The sequence below is a fragment of the Phaseolus vulgaris genome, chromosome 3 (assembly GCF_000499845.2).
Source record: "Phaseolus vulgaris cultivar G19833 chromosome 3, P. vulgaris v2.0, whole genome shotgun sequence".
Lineage (NCBI taxonomy): Eukaryota > Viridiplantae > Streptophyta > Magnoliopsida > Fabales > Fabaceae > Phaseolus > Phaseolus vulgaris.
Genome location: NC_023757.2, coordinates 20,575,398 through 20,596,049, shown reverse-complemented (window position 1 = coordinate 20,596,049; position 20,652 = coordinate 20,575,398). Strand labels below are relative to the sequence as shown.

General features: G+C 46.7%; 1 protein-coding gene across 1 annotated transcript; it reads left to right on the top strand.

The window, feature by feature from the left end:
- The first annotated feature begins 1,179 nt into the window (after positions 1-1,179).
- LOC137839322 (uncharacterized) lies at positions 1,180-2,211 on the top strand. The gene has a single exon (XM_068648443.1). It carries the CDS (start codon positions 1,180-1,182, stop codon positions 2,209-2,211), a length of 1,032 nt encoding a protein of 343 aa, XP_068504544.1.
- Positions 2,212-20,652: the final 18,441 nt, after the last annotated feature.

Sequence of the window (20,652 nt, the reverse complement as noted above, 5' to 3'; positions counted from 1 at the left end):
TCTCCTCTAGCTAAGTTACTTATGCATGATACTACTCAGTGCATAGTTGTCTTGGAGCGCGATCTCTACTGGGATTGACGAGTTAGGGTGCCTTCGTATACACCTTCCCTGTGGTCTCGCCGGCCGCCTTCATGATCTGCACCGCCTGTTCCACCGTGTATGCTCAAGCAGGCTGTCCCCCGACCTCATCCTCTGGCCAGCTGGGAAATGTCTGTCTGCCTTCATCTCCGGCGATGTCCTTGTTTCGGCGATCTCTAATCACTTGGTTGCCTGGGTTTACATCTGGCGACTTCATCTTTAACCCGGTGACCGCCGGTTCTGGTGTGCTGGAGATCGGAGCACGCCAACTTAATAACTGGCGACTACACGAGCCCCCCGACTTCCTTCCCTTCTGCCAACCAGGCGTCCCATCAACACGCCTATACAGTAGCTTGATGCCACGTCATCACTCCCGACTACCAGGGCGGTACAGGTAGTAAGAAACCTCACAAGGTACGCAATTTTACACACAGTTCTTGAGACTAGAACTGAGATACACATTTATGTTTCTTTGCCCCAGTATTGACTTGAGCGTCGGAGTGCCAATGACCTCTAGGGTGCCCCTTTGTCTTTGCATGTTTAGAGTGTTTGATCGAAGGAAAGCACGAACCAAGGCAGAGAGAATTGGGCGTGTGATCGTCGTTAGAAGTACGAAGGTAATCGAGTCAACCGGCAGGAACATTTGGCGCCCACCGTGGGGCCCGATTAAAATTTTGTCCCATTCACAAGCATAGAGCGAAGATCCATCAACATGAGAAACACGAGGCAAGGATCCGTCGCACCTAACGGAGAAGAAAGCATCACCATGCAGCAGATCATGGAAACGATGCGCGCCCTTCATGGTGGCGGCATCAAGAATGGATCAAGAATGCATCTAGGTTGACTTGGCTGCGTCGCAAGCAGGAAACGAAGAACTGTGCAGGACCAACAAGGAACTGCGCAGGAATTTTCAGCAACAGGCAGGGGAACATGTGGTGGATGAACAAGCGTCGCCTACGCCACCTAGGGCTTTCCCAATGCTGTTTTCGCAGTCGATCATGGACGTCGTGATACCCACCACGTTCGTGGGTCCTAAAGCCACCTTCACAGGTGTAGAGGACCTAGAGGCTCATCTGACAGCCTTCTACACACAGAGGAACAATGCATTGCAAGCTGTTCATGAGCATGCTGACAGGCACAACGTTAGATTGGTTCGTCAGCCTTCCTGACGAGCATGTGACATCGTTCGTGCAGTTTTATACATTGTTCAGGGAGCAATACATAACCAATCGGGCTACCCCGCCAGTCTCTTACGATCTTTTCGACGTAAGGCAGTACCAAGGAGAGCCCTTGAAGGACTACCTCAACTGCTTCGGGGCACAGGTGGTGCGGCTGCACACCAAGGACGAGGATATGATGGTGCACGCTTTAAGGAAGGAAATCATGTCGGGACCCTTCAGTGAGTCACTCATCAGGAGTCGCCCCAAGACTTTCGGTGAGATTAGGTGTCGAACGGTAACCCATATCGTCGCGGAGGGGGAACTCACCGAGAAGCGCGACAACGTTGTTCTCATCCGCCCGCGAGGGTCAAGTCGACCGCAGCCCATGAGGGTTCATGAGGCAACAACGGAGAAAAAGGCCCCATCGAAGCAGCAGCCCTACGGGCCTAGGAAGCCCCAAACCATGGGGCGCGCGAGGGAGGATGTGCCCCCAAGACATAACTTCCTAGTGGGATTGAAGGAGCTGATCGTTGTCCCCAACATAGCAGAGAGATTTATGATGCCCGCGAAAACTGACAAGAGGTTGGGGCCTAACAAGAATGCCTGGTGCGAGTTCCACCAAACGTATGGCCATCCTATACGTAACTGCTTGGCACTCGAACACCAATTGGACGAACTAGTGAAGAATGGCTTTCTGAAGGACTACTTGCTGGAGTCACAGGGAGCCCAGACGTCGGCAGCGCCAGGAGGTGATCAGGGGCACGAGATGCCCGTTCATGGTGAAATTCACACCATTTCGGGAGGTTTCTCGGGCAGAGGATACACCGCTTCTCAGCGGAAGAAGTATGCACGAGCGATGATGACTGTAGAGGCGCAAGTGGCAGACCATGCCCTTGGCATCAACCTCTTCTTCACCAAGGCCGACCTCCGAGATGTCATTCCCCACGACAATGACCCAGTGGTGATCTCGTAGTGACCGTAGGGAGGAAGGTGCACCGTGTCCTGGTGAACCAGGGAAGCTTGACAGACGTGATGTTCTGGTTGACTTTCAACAAGTTGCAGTTGTCTCCTGACCAATTGAGGCTTTACACCGACTGTTTGTATGGGTTTGCGGGAGACCAGGTGCAAGTGCATGGGCACTTAGTGTTGAGAACCACCTTCACATATGGTGTCGCCTCCCGCAAGAGAACATCAGGTACCTTGTTGTTAACGCTCCCTCACCTTACAACATACTGTTGGGCAGACCTACACTGAATAAGTTGAGGGCGGTAGCATCGACAAGGTAAATGAAGATGAAGCTGCCTGACTTGACGGGAACAGTGATCACCATCAAGTCAGACCAGAAGGAGGCTAAGAGATACTACGGGAATAGCCTCAAAATGAAGAGAGGGGTGTTCACTGTCACCACCCGGGCCCCAAGTGAAGAAGGGGTCGCTCACGCAGAGATCGTCCGAGAGAGGTTACCCAAACCAGCTGGAGACGTCCTGGAGAGGGAGATCGGTGGTAGAGTGTTCAAACTTGGCAAGACTTTAGGCCAAGGAACGCAGGACTAGATTGCCGAGGTCATAGCACGACACCTGGATGCCTTCGCATGGTCCGCCTCGGACATGCCTGACATAGACCCTGACTTCCTATGCCATCGCCTTACGAAAGACCCCCAGGTTAGGTCTGTCCGCTAGAGAAGGAGAAAGTTTAATAAGGAGAGGGGACAGGTCATCAAAGAAGAGACACAAAAGTTGCAGAGCGCCGACCACATCAGTGAAATTCAGTACCTAGAGTGGTTGGCAAACGTGGTCGTGGTGAAGAAGGCCAGTGGGAAGTGGAGGATGTGCGTAGACTTCACGGACCTCAACAAGGCCTGTCCGAAGGACTCATATCCCCTACCAAGCATTGATGCTTTAGTAGATAGTGTTAGAATGTATGGTTTTAAACTAGAGGGGGGTGAATGGTTTAAAGGGGGTTTTCACAAACTTTTTGAGATAGAATGAAATTCTTTTCAAGAAATCTGTTTTAGGAAATTCAGTTTGCCAAGAACAAAGCTCAAAACAGAAAAACAATCGGTTGTTTCGCAGAAACAATCGGTTGTTTATACCAGTAATATAAGAACAACTGAAATTAAAGAGTTTAAGGAAGAGAGAATTGCACAAACAATTTATACTGGTTCACTCTTAACCCAAGAGCTACATCCAGTTTCCCAGAAACCACTGGGGAATCCACTAGGTAATCAAATCCAGATTACATACACACACCACCAAAGAAGTGACCTTGATCCCCTCAAGACACACACTTCCTTTGGCTTAGCACATACACCACCAAGAATGTTGGTCTTGACAACCTCAAGAGCACACAACCCTTATTGGCTTTACAACACCAAAAAGTATACAATTCTCAGAACGAATTACACTGTTATAGAATCAACTGAAATCAATACAGAGTAATCCTATTCCACTTCTCTCTTGAATAACCAAAGCTCAAGTTCAAACTCAAATGCTTTCAAGACTCTTTGAAAAACTCAAATATGTTTTTCTGTCTTGTTGTTTAAAATAAAACATTAACAAACTATTTATATTATTCAAATCTTGGTCAAAGCATTTAAAGCAGGAGCGTATTCAGTTATGAAATCAATTAAAGCTCTTTTAACAAACAAAACTGTTTTTCTGTTAGGATTCCAAACAAACAATCGGTTGAAATAGCGAATCAATCGGTTGTTTGGGTTTGACAGCAAGTTAATCATCCAAAACAGTTTTCAAACTTTTTCAAAAACACCTAAGCATAAAACAACCGTTTGTTTCGACAAAACAACAGGTTGTTTTTCACTTAGTTTGAAAAACACTTTAATCTTAAAAGATTTTAAAATACTTAAGCTTTAGATTCAACAAAGAGTGGAATACAAATATAATCTACCCCAGATCCTATTCTAAAGCACCTCAGCAACAGCAAGAACATCCGGCCTTCCATCAAACTCAAAGGATTTGGATTCTTCAAAGCTTGAACACACTTGATTCAACAATCTCCCCCTATTTGATGAAGACAAATCCCTGGTTGCTTGTGTTGGACTTGTTTGAATCTGAAGCAGTTCCTGCAAAACAAAGTTTAAGCAAAGCACAATATCTTCTATAGAAGGTTAGAGCAGTAAATCAAAAACAATATATCAGCAGATTTAAAATATCAACAACAAAGTAGCAGAATTAAAGTTCACTTTAAACAAAACATAGAGTTTGCAGAAAATAAAAGACAACACAACATAAAATCTCCCCCTATTTGTCTTCACAAATAGACAATAAGAAGAGATAAAACAGAAAATTGTTCCAGATTAAACAGAATTAAAAACAGAAGCACTTAAATTGATACAGGGCCAAAACAATCGGTTGTTTCGATCATTCAACCGGTTGTTTTTCCTTTAATCATCCTTGCCATACTGAAGTTCAAAGATCTGGTTCTGAACAACTTCAATCTACTCATCCAGGGTCATAAACCGAGTATCCATGCTGTTGAATCTGTTGTCAATGCTCTGGAAATTGGTCACACAAAGATCATGGAGATTTCTTTGATTCTCAACAAAGCCATCAAGCCTATTCAACGTGTATCTTTCAAAAGAAGACATAGAAGGCATCTCATCTCGTTCATGTCCTGCACTTGTTCCAACTTCAAAGGTAGTTGCAGGATGATCTTCATTGTGAATATCCATATCAGCAGCTTGATCTTCTTCATCAAAATCAGCAGCTGCAGCACTTGATGAACCACCATGATCACCATCTTTGCTCACCCATTTTCCATTTATTTTGGTGAATCCCATCTTGCTTAAAGAGCCATTGTTCATTTCTTGTGTTGACTTAACCAACTCAGAGGTGTCATCTTCAAGATTCACTTCAAAATAGAGCAAGAATTTAGAGATTAAAACAACATAGGGATAATGGTAATCACTTAACCTCATGGATTTTTTCATATGTTCTTTGATAATATGAATCCAGTTGATCTTGATCTTCTTCATGATGCAGTAGATGTATACAAGGTCTTCTTCTGTTAAGACAGAATGGTTGCTCCTCCTTGGAGTTAGAATCCAAGTTACAATAAGAGCAAGCACCCTTTTATCCAACTTCAAGCCTCCAACCGAACAAGTTCTTACTTGGGCTTATTGATTCTTCAAGCAACTCTTGTAGTATTGGACTTTGTTGAAATCCTCCACTATTCCAAGATTTACCTTGTTGATCCTTAGACCAGCATACTTTAAACCCACTACCGCTCCATGTCTACACCTTTCACATGAGAAACAAGGTTATTTCCTTCAAACTTAAGGTTGGTGTAGAATACCCGAATTAAATCAGGGTATATGTTTCTCTTCATCTCCAAGAATCTTCTCAGCAACTGATCTTTTAGAAGCTTTCTCATATTGTCAAGCTTTTGACTTTTTAGCCAATCAAAAGAAACAGCTTTGGGGTTGTTGATCACCTTTGTGCTTGTTTCAAAATGATATCTCTCAATGAGCTCATTATCCCCTGAAAACCAGCCCTCAAGTCTCCCTCCAGACCTCACAGCTCTTGTTTTGATCCTCTTTGATGTAGGAGGAGTGGACTCCATGATAGCAGAAAAAGAGGCAAAGGGTCTCACACAAAGAGAGCAAGAGATGGCTCAATTGATTGTTCTTGTGAGAGAGAACAGCTGCACCAGAATTTAAAGAGATACTGAACCTTACTGTAATCAATTGATGTGAGTGGGTTTCAGTCTTCAAAGAGAAAAGAATTAACCAAGACCTGCATAGAAAACGTCAGAAAATGCAGAAAACCATATGGTCATCTTATGTAATCTTTGACTAGTCATAAAGGCTCTTGAATATTCAAGATTCTGGAATATATTCCTTTATGACATGTTGTAACTTCCTCCAGAACATGATCAGGCTTTCAACACAGCTTTATTGACTCAGGATCCTTTCATAAATGAGATCTGCAACCAACAGAATTCAAAAAGAAATTAAATCCATTCTTTCACAGTGCTGCCAGAGTGGAAACAATCGGTTGTTTCGAGGAAACAATCAGTTGTTTTTCTGCAGCTTTTAGACAAATTGAGTTTTTCAAGTATTGACAGAGAATGATTCAAAAACAGATGTAATTATTCAGAGAAAGAGTTTTTAAGCATGAAATAGAAATTAACAAATTAAAGGCAAAGTTAAGGAAGGTCTTATCCTTTTATGAGGTCCCTTCTATGAGTCATTTGTTTGTGATCAAGAGGCTTCTTTTGACTCTTTTGAAAAGACTTGAACTGGTACATAACATTGATTCAGTTCCAGTGTTAATCTCTTCCTTCCAAGAACCTGATCAGATGACTCAGAGCCTCATTTTCTTCTAGATTTCCTGCATAAACATGAATTCAAGCAACAAGGTTTGGTCCCCTTACAAATGTGGGTCCATTTGATTTATTTTTTTCATTTGAAACCTCACAACCTTTGGGAATCCATTTCATAAAACCTCTGGGAACAGAATATTTCCTTATTTTGCAGAATCTGACAGAATGGCCTCTCTTCATGCAGTAAAAGCATGTAACAACTGATTGTTTTGACTTAACAATCAGTTATTTTATTGGCAGTTTTGAAAAATTCTTTGAAAAATTATCTTGCTTGTTTTGTGGATTAAAACCTAATCCAGCTCTTCCAAAAACACAATTTTGAGATGCCAAGACATTCTCAAAGTTGGATTTTCCTTTTGAAAGCTTATCCACAGTACTAACAAGATAATGTACTTTCTTTTCAAGATTTTCACAATTTACACAAATGAGAGTGTCACACTTGCAAGAAGAGTTTTTGCAATGATTTTCCAGATTTTCAAAATTACTTTTTGATTTTTCCAGTTCTTAATCAAGTGCCTTAAATCTCTTTTCAAGCCACTTGTTAAGCCCTTTCAAATGGTTGTTTGAGAGAACCAATCGGTTTGCTTCTTCATGTGTTTCTTGAAAAGCTTTAAGCAATTTGCTATAATTTTTAGCATTTAGGGAAGCACATGAACTTACATCATCTCTTTCTGCAATCAAGCATATGTTTGCTTTTTCTTCTTCACTTGATGATGAGCTTGATGAGGAGACTTCATTCTCATCCCAAGCTATGTATGCTCTTCTTGACTTTCCCTTTTTCTCTTTGTGGCTTGATTTCTTTTCATTGCTTTCTTTGTTTGGGAAATCTGCTTTAATGTGTCCTTGTTCACCACAACCAAAGCAAGTATAGTTGTTACAATTGAAATCACTGGTTTTCTTATTTCCATACCTTTCTTTGTTGGCTTCTTTGTTGCGATTTCTTTTCAAAAATCTACTAAACTTCTTGGACAGCAAACTAAGGTTTTCTTCTTCACTATCATCATTGATTCTTGCTTGCTTTTGTGCTTGGCAGCTTTCAAGGCAAGTCTCACATGATTGTCTTCACTCTCTTTAACATTGAGTCTATTCATTTTTAACTCATGTTCTCTAAGCTTACCAAATAAAGAAGTCGCTGTCAAGGATGTCAAATCTTTTGACTCAGAAATTGCTGTCACCTTTGGTTGCCATAATCTATCAAGACATTTGAGGATCTTGATGTTTAGCTCTTCTTTATCAAAGGTTTTCCCAAGGCTCATAAGGTGGTTGATGATGTGGGTGAACCTTTTTTGTAATTCAGCGATTGACTCACCTATAAGCATTCTAAACATTTCATATTCCTGAATTAGAGTATGCTTTCTAGCTCTCTTCACATCATTGGTTCCTTCATGATTCACCTCCAAAGTGTCCCACATCTCCTTTGCCGAAGAGCATTGAGAAATCCTGAAAAAAATCATTCGAATTCAAGGCAAATGTTATGATGTTCTTAACGATACAATCAAATTTGGCCTTCTTGTTTTCAGAATCAGTCCATTGAGACCAAGGTTTTTCAATGGAAGATCCATCTTTTTCAATTTTGGAATAAAAGGACCATTTTCAATTGCATCCCAAATTCCCTTGTCAAGGGATTCAACAAAGATTTTCATCCTAACTTTCCAGAATTGGTAATTCAAACCACAAAAAATAGGTGGTCTGTCCCAAGGATATATGGCTTTGTAGTCAATGCTGGGAGGAACGTTGGGAGGAGGGTTGGATGTGGTTTTTGTTCGGGCCATCTCAAGGAGAAAGCTAAAAAGAGAAAAAAGAGGGAAGGAAAGAGGGTTTAGAGGAAGACAATGGCGTGACTCAAGAAACCCAGAAAAATAGAGACTCAAAAGAAAAAACAGAGAAAACCTAAATGCAGAAACTTTAAACAGTCCCAGAACGGTTTATCACATGTTATGAACGGCGGAATCACAAGATAAGAGAAATCAATGCATAAAGATCATACCTTTTGATTGAAGTAGGTTGAAGGTTCTGAGTTTCGAAGAAGGAGAAGCGAGAGCGTTCGAAAAGAAGAGAGAACGATCGAAAATAGTTTCAGAGAAGTGATGGAACAGTGACGAAGCGCGCATTTTTGAAAAAGTTAACGTAAACGAGGGAGCGCAAGCGATGATAAGTCCTGGTCGTTGATCTAGCCACGTGTGCGAAGATTGAAACAGGTAAGGAGAAGTGTCATTTATGTGCACTGTTCACGTCCCTTCACACAGTGCCACGTAGGTTGCTAAGGGTGATGACTTAGTCTCTTCGTTGAACAAGTTAACAACTCGAGACTGAGGGCTTATGTACCGACCAGTCCTTGGACATTGCTGACTACTAGTAATGGTGGGCCATGTAAGATGGAACCCACAAACGGCCTAGGCCACTGTCTCGCAAGCAACATGCGCTAGGGTGCCGATGAGTGGTTAGACATCGATCACCAGGATGTGTCGGTGTGTCCTTGGCAATAGAGTGAGGCCAATGTGACATCGGGCATCAGTGACTCAAACAACAAAACTAGACCACGAGTGGTGGATCCCAGACAACACACTAGTTATTAGTAGGGAGAAGCCTAGATCACGAAGGGTCCATGCGTGTGGTGTGAATAGCACATTCAATTGCGACACAAGTAAAGAACCACTGGAAGCGCTAAGGCCCATTAGGGTTGCGTTCCAGGGGTAGGTTGCATGCATGGCACATGAACAGCTAGGGCACCCCAAGGACGGATGGGCCCAAAGATTAGGTGCACAAGTTGGTAGCCATGTAGCCATTCCGTAATAGGTTGCACTCCAGTAAGGGAGCCTTATGCGCTAGATTGCCTTAAGATTGGGTGATAGCGGCGCTAGGGCATACCCTCAGAAACCCTAAATGCGGGTAGCAGAAACAGCAGAAACCTTAGACTATATAAAGGGTAGTAAGAAACCTCACAAGGTACGCAGTTTTTACACACAGTTCTTGAGACTAGAACTGAGATACACATTTATGTTTCTTTGCCCCAATATTGACTTGAGCGTCGGAGTGCAAACGACCCAGGGTGCCCCTTTGCCTTTGCAGGTACAGAGTGTTTGATCAAAGGAAAGCACGAACCAAGGCAGAGAGAATTGGGCGTGTGATCGTCATTAGAAGTATGAAGGTAATCAAGTCAACCAACAAGAACAAAAAAGATAGATTCCCTAATAAGAGGAAGTCTAAACTTAGTCCCCGGGGTGATGGTCCCTTCCAAGTTCTCAAAAATAATAAATAATAATGCATATCAAATTAATCTGCCTGAAGAATATGGAGTATATACTACCTTCAATGTTATGGATCTAACACTTTTGCAGGTAGTGAAGATGAAGGAGCAGAAGTATGTGATTTGAGGACAAATCCTCTTCAAGAGGGAGGGGATGATGGAAGATGCCCAAGCTCAGGACCAACAAGTAGGTCCATGACAAAGAGGATTCAAGAAGATTGGGACTCTGCTACTAATGGCAAAGAAACTTTTCTCTACATGTTCAAAGACCCCTCAAAGGATCACAAGGAGTAGAGCTCAAGCCATGAGAGCTAAGCATCAACTAGTTTCTTTATTTGTAATTTCAGTTGAGTAGGGTACATTTAGCATAATAAGAGAATGTATTTATCATTTTGGCTAGGGGTGTATTTATCCTTTGATTTGTGTTTAGGCTCTTTAGGGTAGGAATGTAGCCCTACCTTCTAGAAACCTAGCCAAGGGGCAACATTAACCTAGGTCAACACCCTAGGCCGCCTCTCTCATGTCTCTTTTCTACCCCTCCACCTTTTTGTCTTTCAAGGCACTTGCACCAATATATAGGGGTGTTTAGTTCATGTTTTGTAAAATCAATTTTATGAGTAAAATGCTGCCAAATATTGCAAGCTACTACTACCTTGTCTAGTCTCTCTAGGTTAGACACTTTGATCTTCACCTTCATCTTTCTTCAAATGATATGGCCCAACCAATCACTCTCCATACCTTTCATGCACCTATGAGACCTCCTTGATCCATCACATCCATTGTTTTCGCCACCCTTTTGAAATCTCTAAGAAGAAAAATCGGTCATGAAGTTGAACCCATCATGGATGGTGAGTCCTACCCAAATAAGTCGACCCTTACGACTGGTACCCTGGACTCGGTCCGTCGACACCCTTTTACCAATTCCATAATCGGACTACCACTGCTAGAAAAAGGGAAAGGCTTCAACAAAGATCGCTAGATGGCATGACCGATCTGGACGAGCATATGAACGTGTATACCACACACATGAGCCTTTATACCTCGGACGACATAATCTTGTGTCAGGTATTCCCCGCATCGGTGAAGGGAGGAGCTCTGAGTTGGTCCACGAAACTCCCTCCCAACTATGTCTATAGTTGCGCAACGCTGGTATCCAAGTTTGAGAAACAATTCGCCACCAGCCAACCACACCACTTGACCTTCATCGCCCTGGTTGGTATCAGCTAGGAGAAGGGGAGTCCCTAAGGACATGTTGAACATGGGAGCTTTGATGTTTAAAATCCACATGAAGCCTGAAGTTGTGCTGCTTTTTGGTTTGGATTTAGATTAGGTTATTTAGAATCTTTGTTAAAATCAGTTTTTAATCCTACACAAAGCTTGATCAAACAGTTTTAAAAGAAACAAAGTATTTTTCTAAGCAAAGGGAAAACAACCGGTTGAATCATCGATTCATCGTGATAATCGGTTGTTTGTCACTTAGCTGGCTTGAGGTTTTTGAAACTTCTTTTTGAATTAGTTATGCAAATGTTTCACTCATTCAACAGGTTAAATCGTGGTTTAAACCGGTTAAATGTGTGTTTTCATAACAGATTTTTGAAAACTTGTTTTAACTTATTCAGCTTATTAAAACTGCCTTAAACAGGTACATTTCAAGTGCTATAAATATAACCTTTCTTTTAAAGAAAAATACACAATCAAAGAGATTTGTTTTTTAAAGGAGCTTTTCAAAGTGCAAGATTGTTGTTCAAGCTTTGTTGTGGTAACAAGTTCTGATCATAGGAGTTTCCTGTATTGTGCAAATTCAGGTGTTTTTTATCCTTGTCTAGATACTTGCAATAATACTTCCTTTAACTGTTGTGTGTGTTTGTGATCCAATCGGTCATCGGTAGTCGATGACGTCAGCATCAGAGAACCACGTGGACCACTCGCAGGGTGACACGTGGACCAGGTGGCAGAGAGGTAGGGAGACGATCGCCAAGAGAGGTGATCGGTGGTCAGTAACCAAGTTACCACCGACAGATCAGGCGGCAGAGAGGTCGGGGGATAGATCACCCAGAATGGTGATCGGTGGTCAGTAGCCAAGTGACCACCAACAGACCAGTTCCCAGACTCGCGCCTGGAGGCAGAGCGCGAGTAGCGAATAAACACTGATCAGTCATCGGGTATATTGTCATCGGGGTCTCGTGTTACACGCAGTTAAACTGGGACTAAGGTTCCCAGCGAGAGCGTTACGCATGGACCTCGCATGAGCACACCTCGAGGAATCATGCACGATAGTGGCCTGAGGGAACTAGTAAGCCAGTCGGTGATTGGTGATTCCCTCAACCCATTACGTGCGTGTCATCCTGAAGGGTAAGTCGCCTACGCAGAGAGTAACGTTTGGTGAGTGCGCCTAGACTAGCCACACCCGACGGTCTCCTAAGAGTATACAATTTACCCAGATAAGAGAAGCATCCTAAGTTACTCCGCAAGGGCGTAACTTAGGCAGACAAAGAGAGGCGCTAGAGCCCTTCCAGTAAGTGACACGTGTGTGGTTAGATGTGAGTTGCAGGCCTCCACGTGTCATCATCTGAGAGGGGTGTGGCCCAGACAAAAGAGCACTCCGTACCACTAAAGGTACAGACAGGCGCAGCCAAGCGCAGACATGCGCAGACTCTCACGCTCCCCATTGCTGATTCTGAAGGTACGCTTTCTCTGAAAAGCATAGCAGGGTTCTGACACATGCCAGAAAAGCATAACAGAATTCTGTTATGCCCAGAAGCAGGAAAAGAGAGATAAAAGAGAGGAGGGGAGTGAGAGTAAGGGGAGAAAAAAAGAAGATAGACGAAAAACAGAGTGCAAGTTTTTTCTCACACACACATTACTAGTTCCCAGTTTCTGGTGGTTCTGTTGGACTAACTTGATCGTCGGAGTGCAAACGGCCGCTAGAGGCGCCGTCTGTGTATTTTGCAGGTCACACTTTGAAGACATCTGAGAGAAAGTTCAGAGGGTGATTCTTCAGGAGACACAGTCGCGAAGACAGGGCTGAGAGTGTTGCGAAGCGATTCACCCACGTTCGAGTTGCCGGCGGGATCATTTGGCGCCCACCGTGGGGCCCGAGTGAATCGTTGTCCCATATATACCACAGTTTTTAAAGCTCACCAGAGTTTTATCAGTTTCTTTGGTAGAGAAGATGCCTAGAAACAGACAACCATCACCTGCGCCATCCGCTGATGAAGGAGCTGTGACAATGGCGCAGGTCCTGGAAATGGTGCGCACGCTGCAGGATAACGCTGCAGCGTCGAAAGTCGAACAAGAAAGGATGCAGACGGAGTTGGTTGCGTCGCAAAGCAGGAACGACGAACTGAATCGTGTCAACGAAGAGTTGAGAAGAACGCTGCAGGCGCAGAGGGAGCGCGTTGTTGACGAAAGGGTGTCTAGGCAGCCCTCACCTCCAAGGGCATTTCCCATGCCATTCTCCCCTGAGATCATGGGAACCATGGTGCCTCCCAACCTGGTGGGGGTAAAAGCGTCGTTCAAGGGGGTAGAAGACCCGGAGGCGCATCTGACGGCATTCCACACCCAGATGATGTTGTCTGGGGGCTCAGACGCTGTATACTGCAAGATGTTCATGAGCACATTGAGCGGAATCGCCATGGAGTGGTTCGTGAGTTTACCAGAAGGGCATATCACGTCTTTCTCTCAGTTCTCGAAGCTCTTCACTGAACAATACATCGTCAACAAGGCACCTGCAGTTGTGTCCTACGACCTGTTCGACGTGCGCCAATACCAGGGGGAGTCGCTGAAGGACTACCTCAACCGCTTTGGGGCACAAGTGGTTAGACTACCCAGCAAAGATGAAGATATGCTTGTGCACGCATTTAAGAAGGGAGTGCTGCCTGGCCCTTTCAGCGAGTCTCTCATCAGGAGCCATCCCAGCACCTTTGCAGAGATCCGACGACGTGCGGTGGCGCACATAGTGGCAGAAACAGAGGTTTCTGAGAAGAGGGGAAGTGCTGCACCACCCAGACCGCGTGGAGGGCAAGGAAAACCACAGCAAGCAAGGGTGCATGAGGCCAAAGAGGGGAAGAAGGTGCGGGAAAAACCTCGTCCCTATGCACCAGGCAAAGACCAGAGTAAGGGGCGTGCAAGGGAGAATAACGCGCCCCCGAGATACAACTTCATGGTGGGATTGGCGGATCTCATCGCCCTTCCTGTCGTAGCAGCAAGACTACGAGTACCAGAGAAGACAGATAAGGTACTCGGAAGGAAGAAGAATGAATGGTGTGAGTTTCATCAGGCCTTTGGCCATACACTTCATTCCTGTCTGGCGCTGGGACACCAACTGGCAGAGTTGGTGAAGTCTGGTTTTCTAGCAGATTACCTGCGTGAGCCGCAGGGTGATCGCGCGTCAGGATCCCAAACTGGAGAGCAACAACATGAAGTCCCTGTGCATGGGGAGGTGCAGACGATCGCTGGAGGTTTCTCTGGTGGGGGATGCACAGCTTCACAAAGAAGGAGATACACTCGATCTGTGATGGCGGTAGATGCAGTGAATGAGAGTCATTACCCTGAGGTGGACATTATCTTCAGGAAAGCTGACCTACGGGACGTTGTCCCGCACGACAACGACCCTGTGGTCATTTCTCTCATCACAGCAGGAAGACGGGTGCATAGGGTACTCGTAGATCAAGGAAGCTCGGCGGATGTCATGTTCTGGCCAACATTCAACAAGCTACAGTTGTCCCCTGATCAGTTGAGACCGTATACTGGTTGTCTCTACGGTTTTGCAGGGGATCAGGTAGAAGTGCGGGGATACATCGAGCTAAGGACAACGTTCACTGACGGAATGACAGCCCGCACGGAAAAGATAAAGTACCTGGTGGTGAACGCCCCTTCTGCGTACAATGTCCTGTTGGGGAGGCCAACGCTCAATAGACTGGGCGCAATACCATCAACAAGGCATATGAAGTTGAAGCTGCCGTCGATGGAAGGGGCCGTGATAACCATCAAGTCGGATCAGGCTGAGGTAAGACGCTGTTATGAGAACAGCTTGAAGCAAAAAAGAAGTGTGTGCCATGTCACCACCAAGCCACCGCCAGGCGTGCGCGAAGAGCGATTGGCGGTCAGGGAGGCACAAGGCGCTCAGAGGATGGAGAACGCTGCGGTGGGGGGCTCCCAGGTAGCCCAAGTCGAAGAAGAAGAGGAAGGCGCGATCACCCCTCGCGAGTCAGGGATCGCGAGGGCGGTCATCGCCAGCGAGAGAAGGCCCCACCCAGCTGAGGGATGGGTCGAAGTGGACGTCGGGGGAAGAAAGTTCAAGTTAGGGGGATCCCTTGCTGAAGAAGAGCGAATGCTGATCATGGGTGTGATTGAGAAGCACATGAATGCCTTTGCATGGTCAGCATCCGACATGCCAGGAATCGACCCCGATTTTCTCTGCCATCGTCTATCAATGGACCCTATGGTTCGACCGGTGCGACAGAGAAGAAGGAAATTCAACGAGGAGAAGAGGAAGGTGATCCACGACGAAGCGCAGAAGCTCCTTGTCGCAGGGCATATCAGAGAAATCCAGTACCCCGAGTGGCTAGCGAATGTGGTACTGGTGCAGAAGGCCAGCGGCAAGTGGAGAATGTGCGTGGACTTCACTGACCTCAACAAGGCGTGCCCCAAGGATTCTTACCCCCTACCCAGTATAGATGCTCTAGTTGATAGCGCCTCGGGGGGAAAGCTACTCAGCTTCTTGGACGCTTTTTCAGGGTATAACCAGATCAGGATGCACCCAATGGACGAATGCAAGACCGCGTTTATGACGGAACGGTCTTGCTATTGCTACAAGGTCATGCCATTTGGGTTGAAGAATGCGGGGGCTACCTATCAGCGGCTCATGGATAGGGTGCTCTTGCCCATGCTGGGAAGGAACGTACACGCCTATGTAGATGACATGGTGGTTACATCCCAAGAGAAGAAGCATCATGCAGCTGATCTGGAAGAGCTATTCACCACCATTGCCAAGTACAGGCTGAAGCTCAACCCTGAGAAATGCATATTCGGTGTGGAGGCTGGGAAGTTCTTGGGTTTCCTCTTGACAGAGAGAGGAATCGAAGCTAACCCGGAAAAGTGTGCGGCGATCGTGGCAATGAGGAGCCCAACGACGGTGAAGGAGGTGCAGCAGCTCACCGGTCGCTTGGCAGCACTGTCCCGATTTATGTCTGCTGGTGGGGAGAAAGGTCACCCATACTTCCAGTGTCTCAAGCGCAACAGCAGATTTCTCTGGACGCAGGAGTGCGAGGAGGCCTTCATTAAGTTGAAGGGATATCTGGCAAGCCCACCAGTCTTGCGAAAGCCCCAGGTAGGCATCCCTCTTCGTCTATACTTTGCTGTTACGGAGAGGGCAGTCAGTTCAGTCCTGGTGCAAGAGCAGGACCAGGCCCAGAGGCCTGTTTACTTCGTAAGTAAGGTGCTGCAAGGCCCTGAAACAAGGTACCAGGCCCTCGAGAAGGCTGCTCTGGCGGTGGTATTCTCAGCCAGAAGACTCAGGCATTATTTCCACAGCTTCACAGTGGTGGTGATGACTGATCTGCCTATCCAGAATGTATTGAAGAAACCTGATGTGGCAGGAAGGATGGTCAAATGGGCAGTAGAATTGTCAGAATTTGACATTCAGTACGAGTCCCGAGGACCGATCAAGGGGCAGGTGTTCGCGGACTTTGTAGTCGAGCTATCATCCATCGCGACACCTGCAGAAGGGCTAGATTTCCGATGGGTGTTATCGGTGGATGGCTCCTCTAATCAGCAGGGAAGCGGCGCTGGAGTCATCCTGGAAGGACCAAACGGGGTACTGATCGAGCAGTCCCTCCGTTTCGCCTTCAAAGCTAGCAACAATCAGGCGGAGTATGAGGCCCTGATCGCAGGAATGTTGCTAGCAAGGGAAATGGGAGCAAGAAATCTGCTGGCCAAGAGCGATTCGTTACTGGTCACCGGGCAGGTTACCGGGGAGTTCCAAGCAAAGGACCCCCAGATGGCAGCCTACCTGGAGTATGTGCAGCTCCTGAAGACGTCCTTCGCCGAGTTTGAGTTACTGCATGTGCCAAGAGAGCAAAACGCCCGAGCAGACCTGCTTGCCAAGCTGGCCAGCTCTGGCAAGGGGGGGAAGCAGAGGACTGTCATTTCAGGAGACCCTGAAGGTGCCGCGCGCGTTTGTATTAGACAACCAGGTGCTTTATGTATACAAGTCAATGGAGCATCTAACGATCGGTCATCGGTCGTTGACTCAAGAGACGCTGAGAGCACCGAGGGTGAGATCGCGACCCTCAAAGACCGATGAGTCGATGGAGGTTCATGCGGAGAAGGAACCCGACACCTGGATGACGCCATACCAGCTATACTTAGAAGATGGCGTACTCCCGCTCGATCTGGCAGAGGCAAAAAGAATAAAGAGGGGTTCAAGTAAGTTTACTCTCATAGATGGAAGCCTATTTAGATTTGGATTTTCTCACCCTGTGCAGATCTGTGTACACGGCGAGCAATGCACCAGACTCATGTCTGAGCTACACGAGGGGGTGTGCGGAAGCCATGTAGGTGGTTCGCGCTTTGGCAAGTAGAGTACTCCGCGCGGGGTACTACTGGCCAAAGCTGAAGGAAGATTGCATAAGGTTTGCTCAGCGATGCAAACAATGTCAGCTGCATGCAGACTGGCACAAGGCACCCCCTGAGGAGTTGAGGTCCATCCATAGCCCGTGGCCATTCCATACATGGGGGATTGACATCCTAGGACCCTTTCCCCTGGCGACAAGGCAGATGAAGTTCCTCATTGTGGCTATCGAATATTTCACCAAGTGGGTGGAGGCAGAGCCAGTTGCACACATCACCGCACAGAAAGTCGAACACTTCGTCTGGAAGAATATTGTCTGCCGCTTCGGAATACCCAAGAGGCTGGTTTCCGACAATGGCACCCAGTTCACCAGTCATCAGTTGAGGAAGATGTGTGAAGAGCTAAAGATACAACAGGTTTTCGCTTCAGTGGAACACCCACAAACAAATGGGCAGGTGGAGTCAGCAAATCGAGTGCTGCTCAGGGGGCTGAAGCGAAGACTAGACAAGGCCAAAGGAGGCTGGGCAGAGGAGGTCCCCAGAATTGTGTGGTCTTATCACACCACCCCACAGTCCAGCACCCATGAGACACCCTTCAGCCTTGTCTATGGGACAGACGCCATGATTCCTGTAGAGATACAGGAGAGCTCCCCCAGATTCTTGAACTTCGTTGCTGAAGAGTCCAATGAAGAGCGTAAGGTGAATCTGGATCTGCTAGACGAAGTGCGAGAAGAGGCCAGAGTCAGTGCTGAAGCTGTGAAGAGGAGAGTAGAGCGGAGGCACAACTCTAAGGTGAGGCCCAGGCGCTTCCAGGAAGGTGATCTGGTGATGAGAAAGGCGCATCAGAATGACATGCAGAACAAGTTATCCCCAAAGTGGACAGGCCCGTACAGAGTGGTGGAGACATTAGAGAACGGAGCCTATCGCCTAGAGACTTTGGAAGGAGGAGCAATCCCCAGAACGTGGAACGCCACCCATTTAAAATTTTATTTCAGTTAAAGTTGTACAGTAATGGCGTTCTCGCGCTAAAAGACACATGCTTTGTATGTGGTGGAAACAGTTGAACAGACAAGGGGGCACTCTTTTCCCTAAAGAGGGTTTTTAACGAGGCCACCCAATTAAAGAAAAATTTCCAGCATATCAAGTGTGCTCAAGTATTAAAGTTAAAATCCTCCTTGCCCCAGGTGCAAGTGCAGGTGATTAGTTAGGCCCTACTTGCCCTAGGCGCAAGTACTGGCACCGATCTAAGTCTTCCTCACCCCAGGTGTGAGCGCAAGCAGTTAAAGGTTTGAAAAGCCAGGGGTGCTAGTAAGACCAAGGGAGGGAAAGGAAAGGTTTTGACAAAACGTCCTTACCCACTTGGCATACACCAATATTGGCCCAGTAAGACTCTTAGTCAGAAACCTTTCTCACCCCAGGAGTGAGACAGGGAATGAGCGACTCAACCCGCCAAAGGGTGATGACCTTGGGGAAAGGAAAAGGGGTTAGCGAAACACTTTCTTTCCCCAAGACGAGGCATCACTTTGAGCGATCGATGTCAAAGTCCTTTATGCACTTAGCGCTAGAGCGACAGAGAAAGCTAAGTAAAGACTAAAGAGCGATCACTGATGAGTTGTCGGTGATTGGCTAGTAGTGCAAAGCAGCGCACGAGGACTGTTAAACACCAAGCTGAGGGAATAGCCAGTCATGATCAAGCAGATCGCGCTAAGCCTAAGCTGGTCAACGCTTAGTCGCGCACAAAGAGTAAGAGAAGCAGATCGCGCTAAGCCTAAGCTGGTTAACACTTAGTCGCGCGCAAAGAGTAAGAGAAGCAGATCGCGCTAAGCCTAAGCTGGTTAACACTTAGTCGCGCGCAAAGAGTAAGAGAAGCAGATCGCGCTAAGCCTAAGCTGGTTAACACTTAGTCGTGCGCAAAGTAAAAGACGAAGCTCAAGATCGCGCTAAGCCTAAGCTGGTTAACACTTAGTCGTGTGCGAAAGGAAAGGTAAAGCCCAAGATCGCGCTGAACCTAAGCTAGCTGACAATTAGTCGCGCACATAAAGATAAGTGAAGTTCAAAGAAAATACAAAGAGAAATTGAGCAGTTAAAATCAAGGTATATCACCAGAGATGTTCATACAATTGTCAGTTACAATGAGTTGAATGGTGCAGAAACGTAAGGTTACAGAATGAAGCTTTATACAGAAGAAGTCAAATTTACAAAAAGGAAGAGATTCAGGGAGTAGGAGGCCTAAGTTTTCCATCTACCACCGAGTGATGAATGCTGAATTGTGAAAGGTCCAGTTCTGGGAGGACGCAGCGGACTTGCTCGAGCGCCAGCTCGAATCCATCAATGAGGGAATCAGCGCCCACGTTCATCAAGTCCTCTTTCTCTGCCTCCAGACTTCGCCTCGAAGCCTCTGCAGCATCCCTCTGCGTGGTGAGGGCAGCAAGGGAGGAGGCAGCTTCAGACAGCTTGCCCACTGCCTCCTCAAGCTTCCTTTCAGCAGCAGCAGTTGCCTCTTTGGCAGACTTGAGCATCTCCACCCGCTGAGAATCCTGGTGACGTAGGGAGGCGTTCTCAGCCTGTAACTCCTCCACCATCTGACTCTGTTCGCGCAAGGAAGAATTCTCAGCCTGTAGCTCTGCCACCTTGCAGTCCAGAGGGCCAACAGTCTGCCCCATCAAGATCTCCATCTTGATGGTCTCTTGGACTTGCATCAAATACTCCCTCCTGGCCTTCTCCACCATGCCTCGCATCAGCTCAACAGACCCCTGAGCGGCTTCAAGGTCACTTTGCAGCGACTCCTTGTCGTGCTCAAGTTCCTTCACCCTTTTCTCCAGGGCCTTCTGCTTGCGATGCTGGGTGGAGAACTCCAGCGAGAGCACCACCTGCTTGGCAAGGTGTGCATCTATCTCCTCCCCGCTCCAGTCGACGAGCTCCCCGTTGCTGATGTGCTGTCGCACCATGGAGATAACTCTGCTGAAGTTCTCATGGTTGGCCCCAGTGTTGCTTGGGCGCGAGCCAGACCCACCATGTTCAGCATTTGCGGTGGAGATTGATAGTGGAGGCGGGGCACACTCGTTTTGAGCAGAAGCACCCCCAGCAGGGTGAGCGGATGGACCAGGTGATTGGCCTGCTGGGGGGGAAGTTGGCGGTTGAGAGATTGGGGGCGATTGTTGGCAAGGAGAAGGTGGGCATGCGGGCTCTGGGGCAGGTCGAGTAGAGGGAGGGGGAGGTGGTGAACCTTCCTCTACCTCTACCACCTCGATCTCT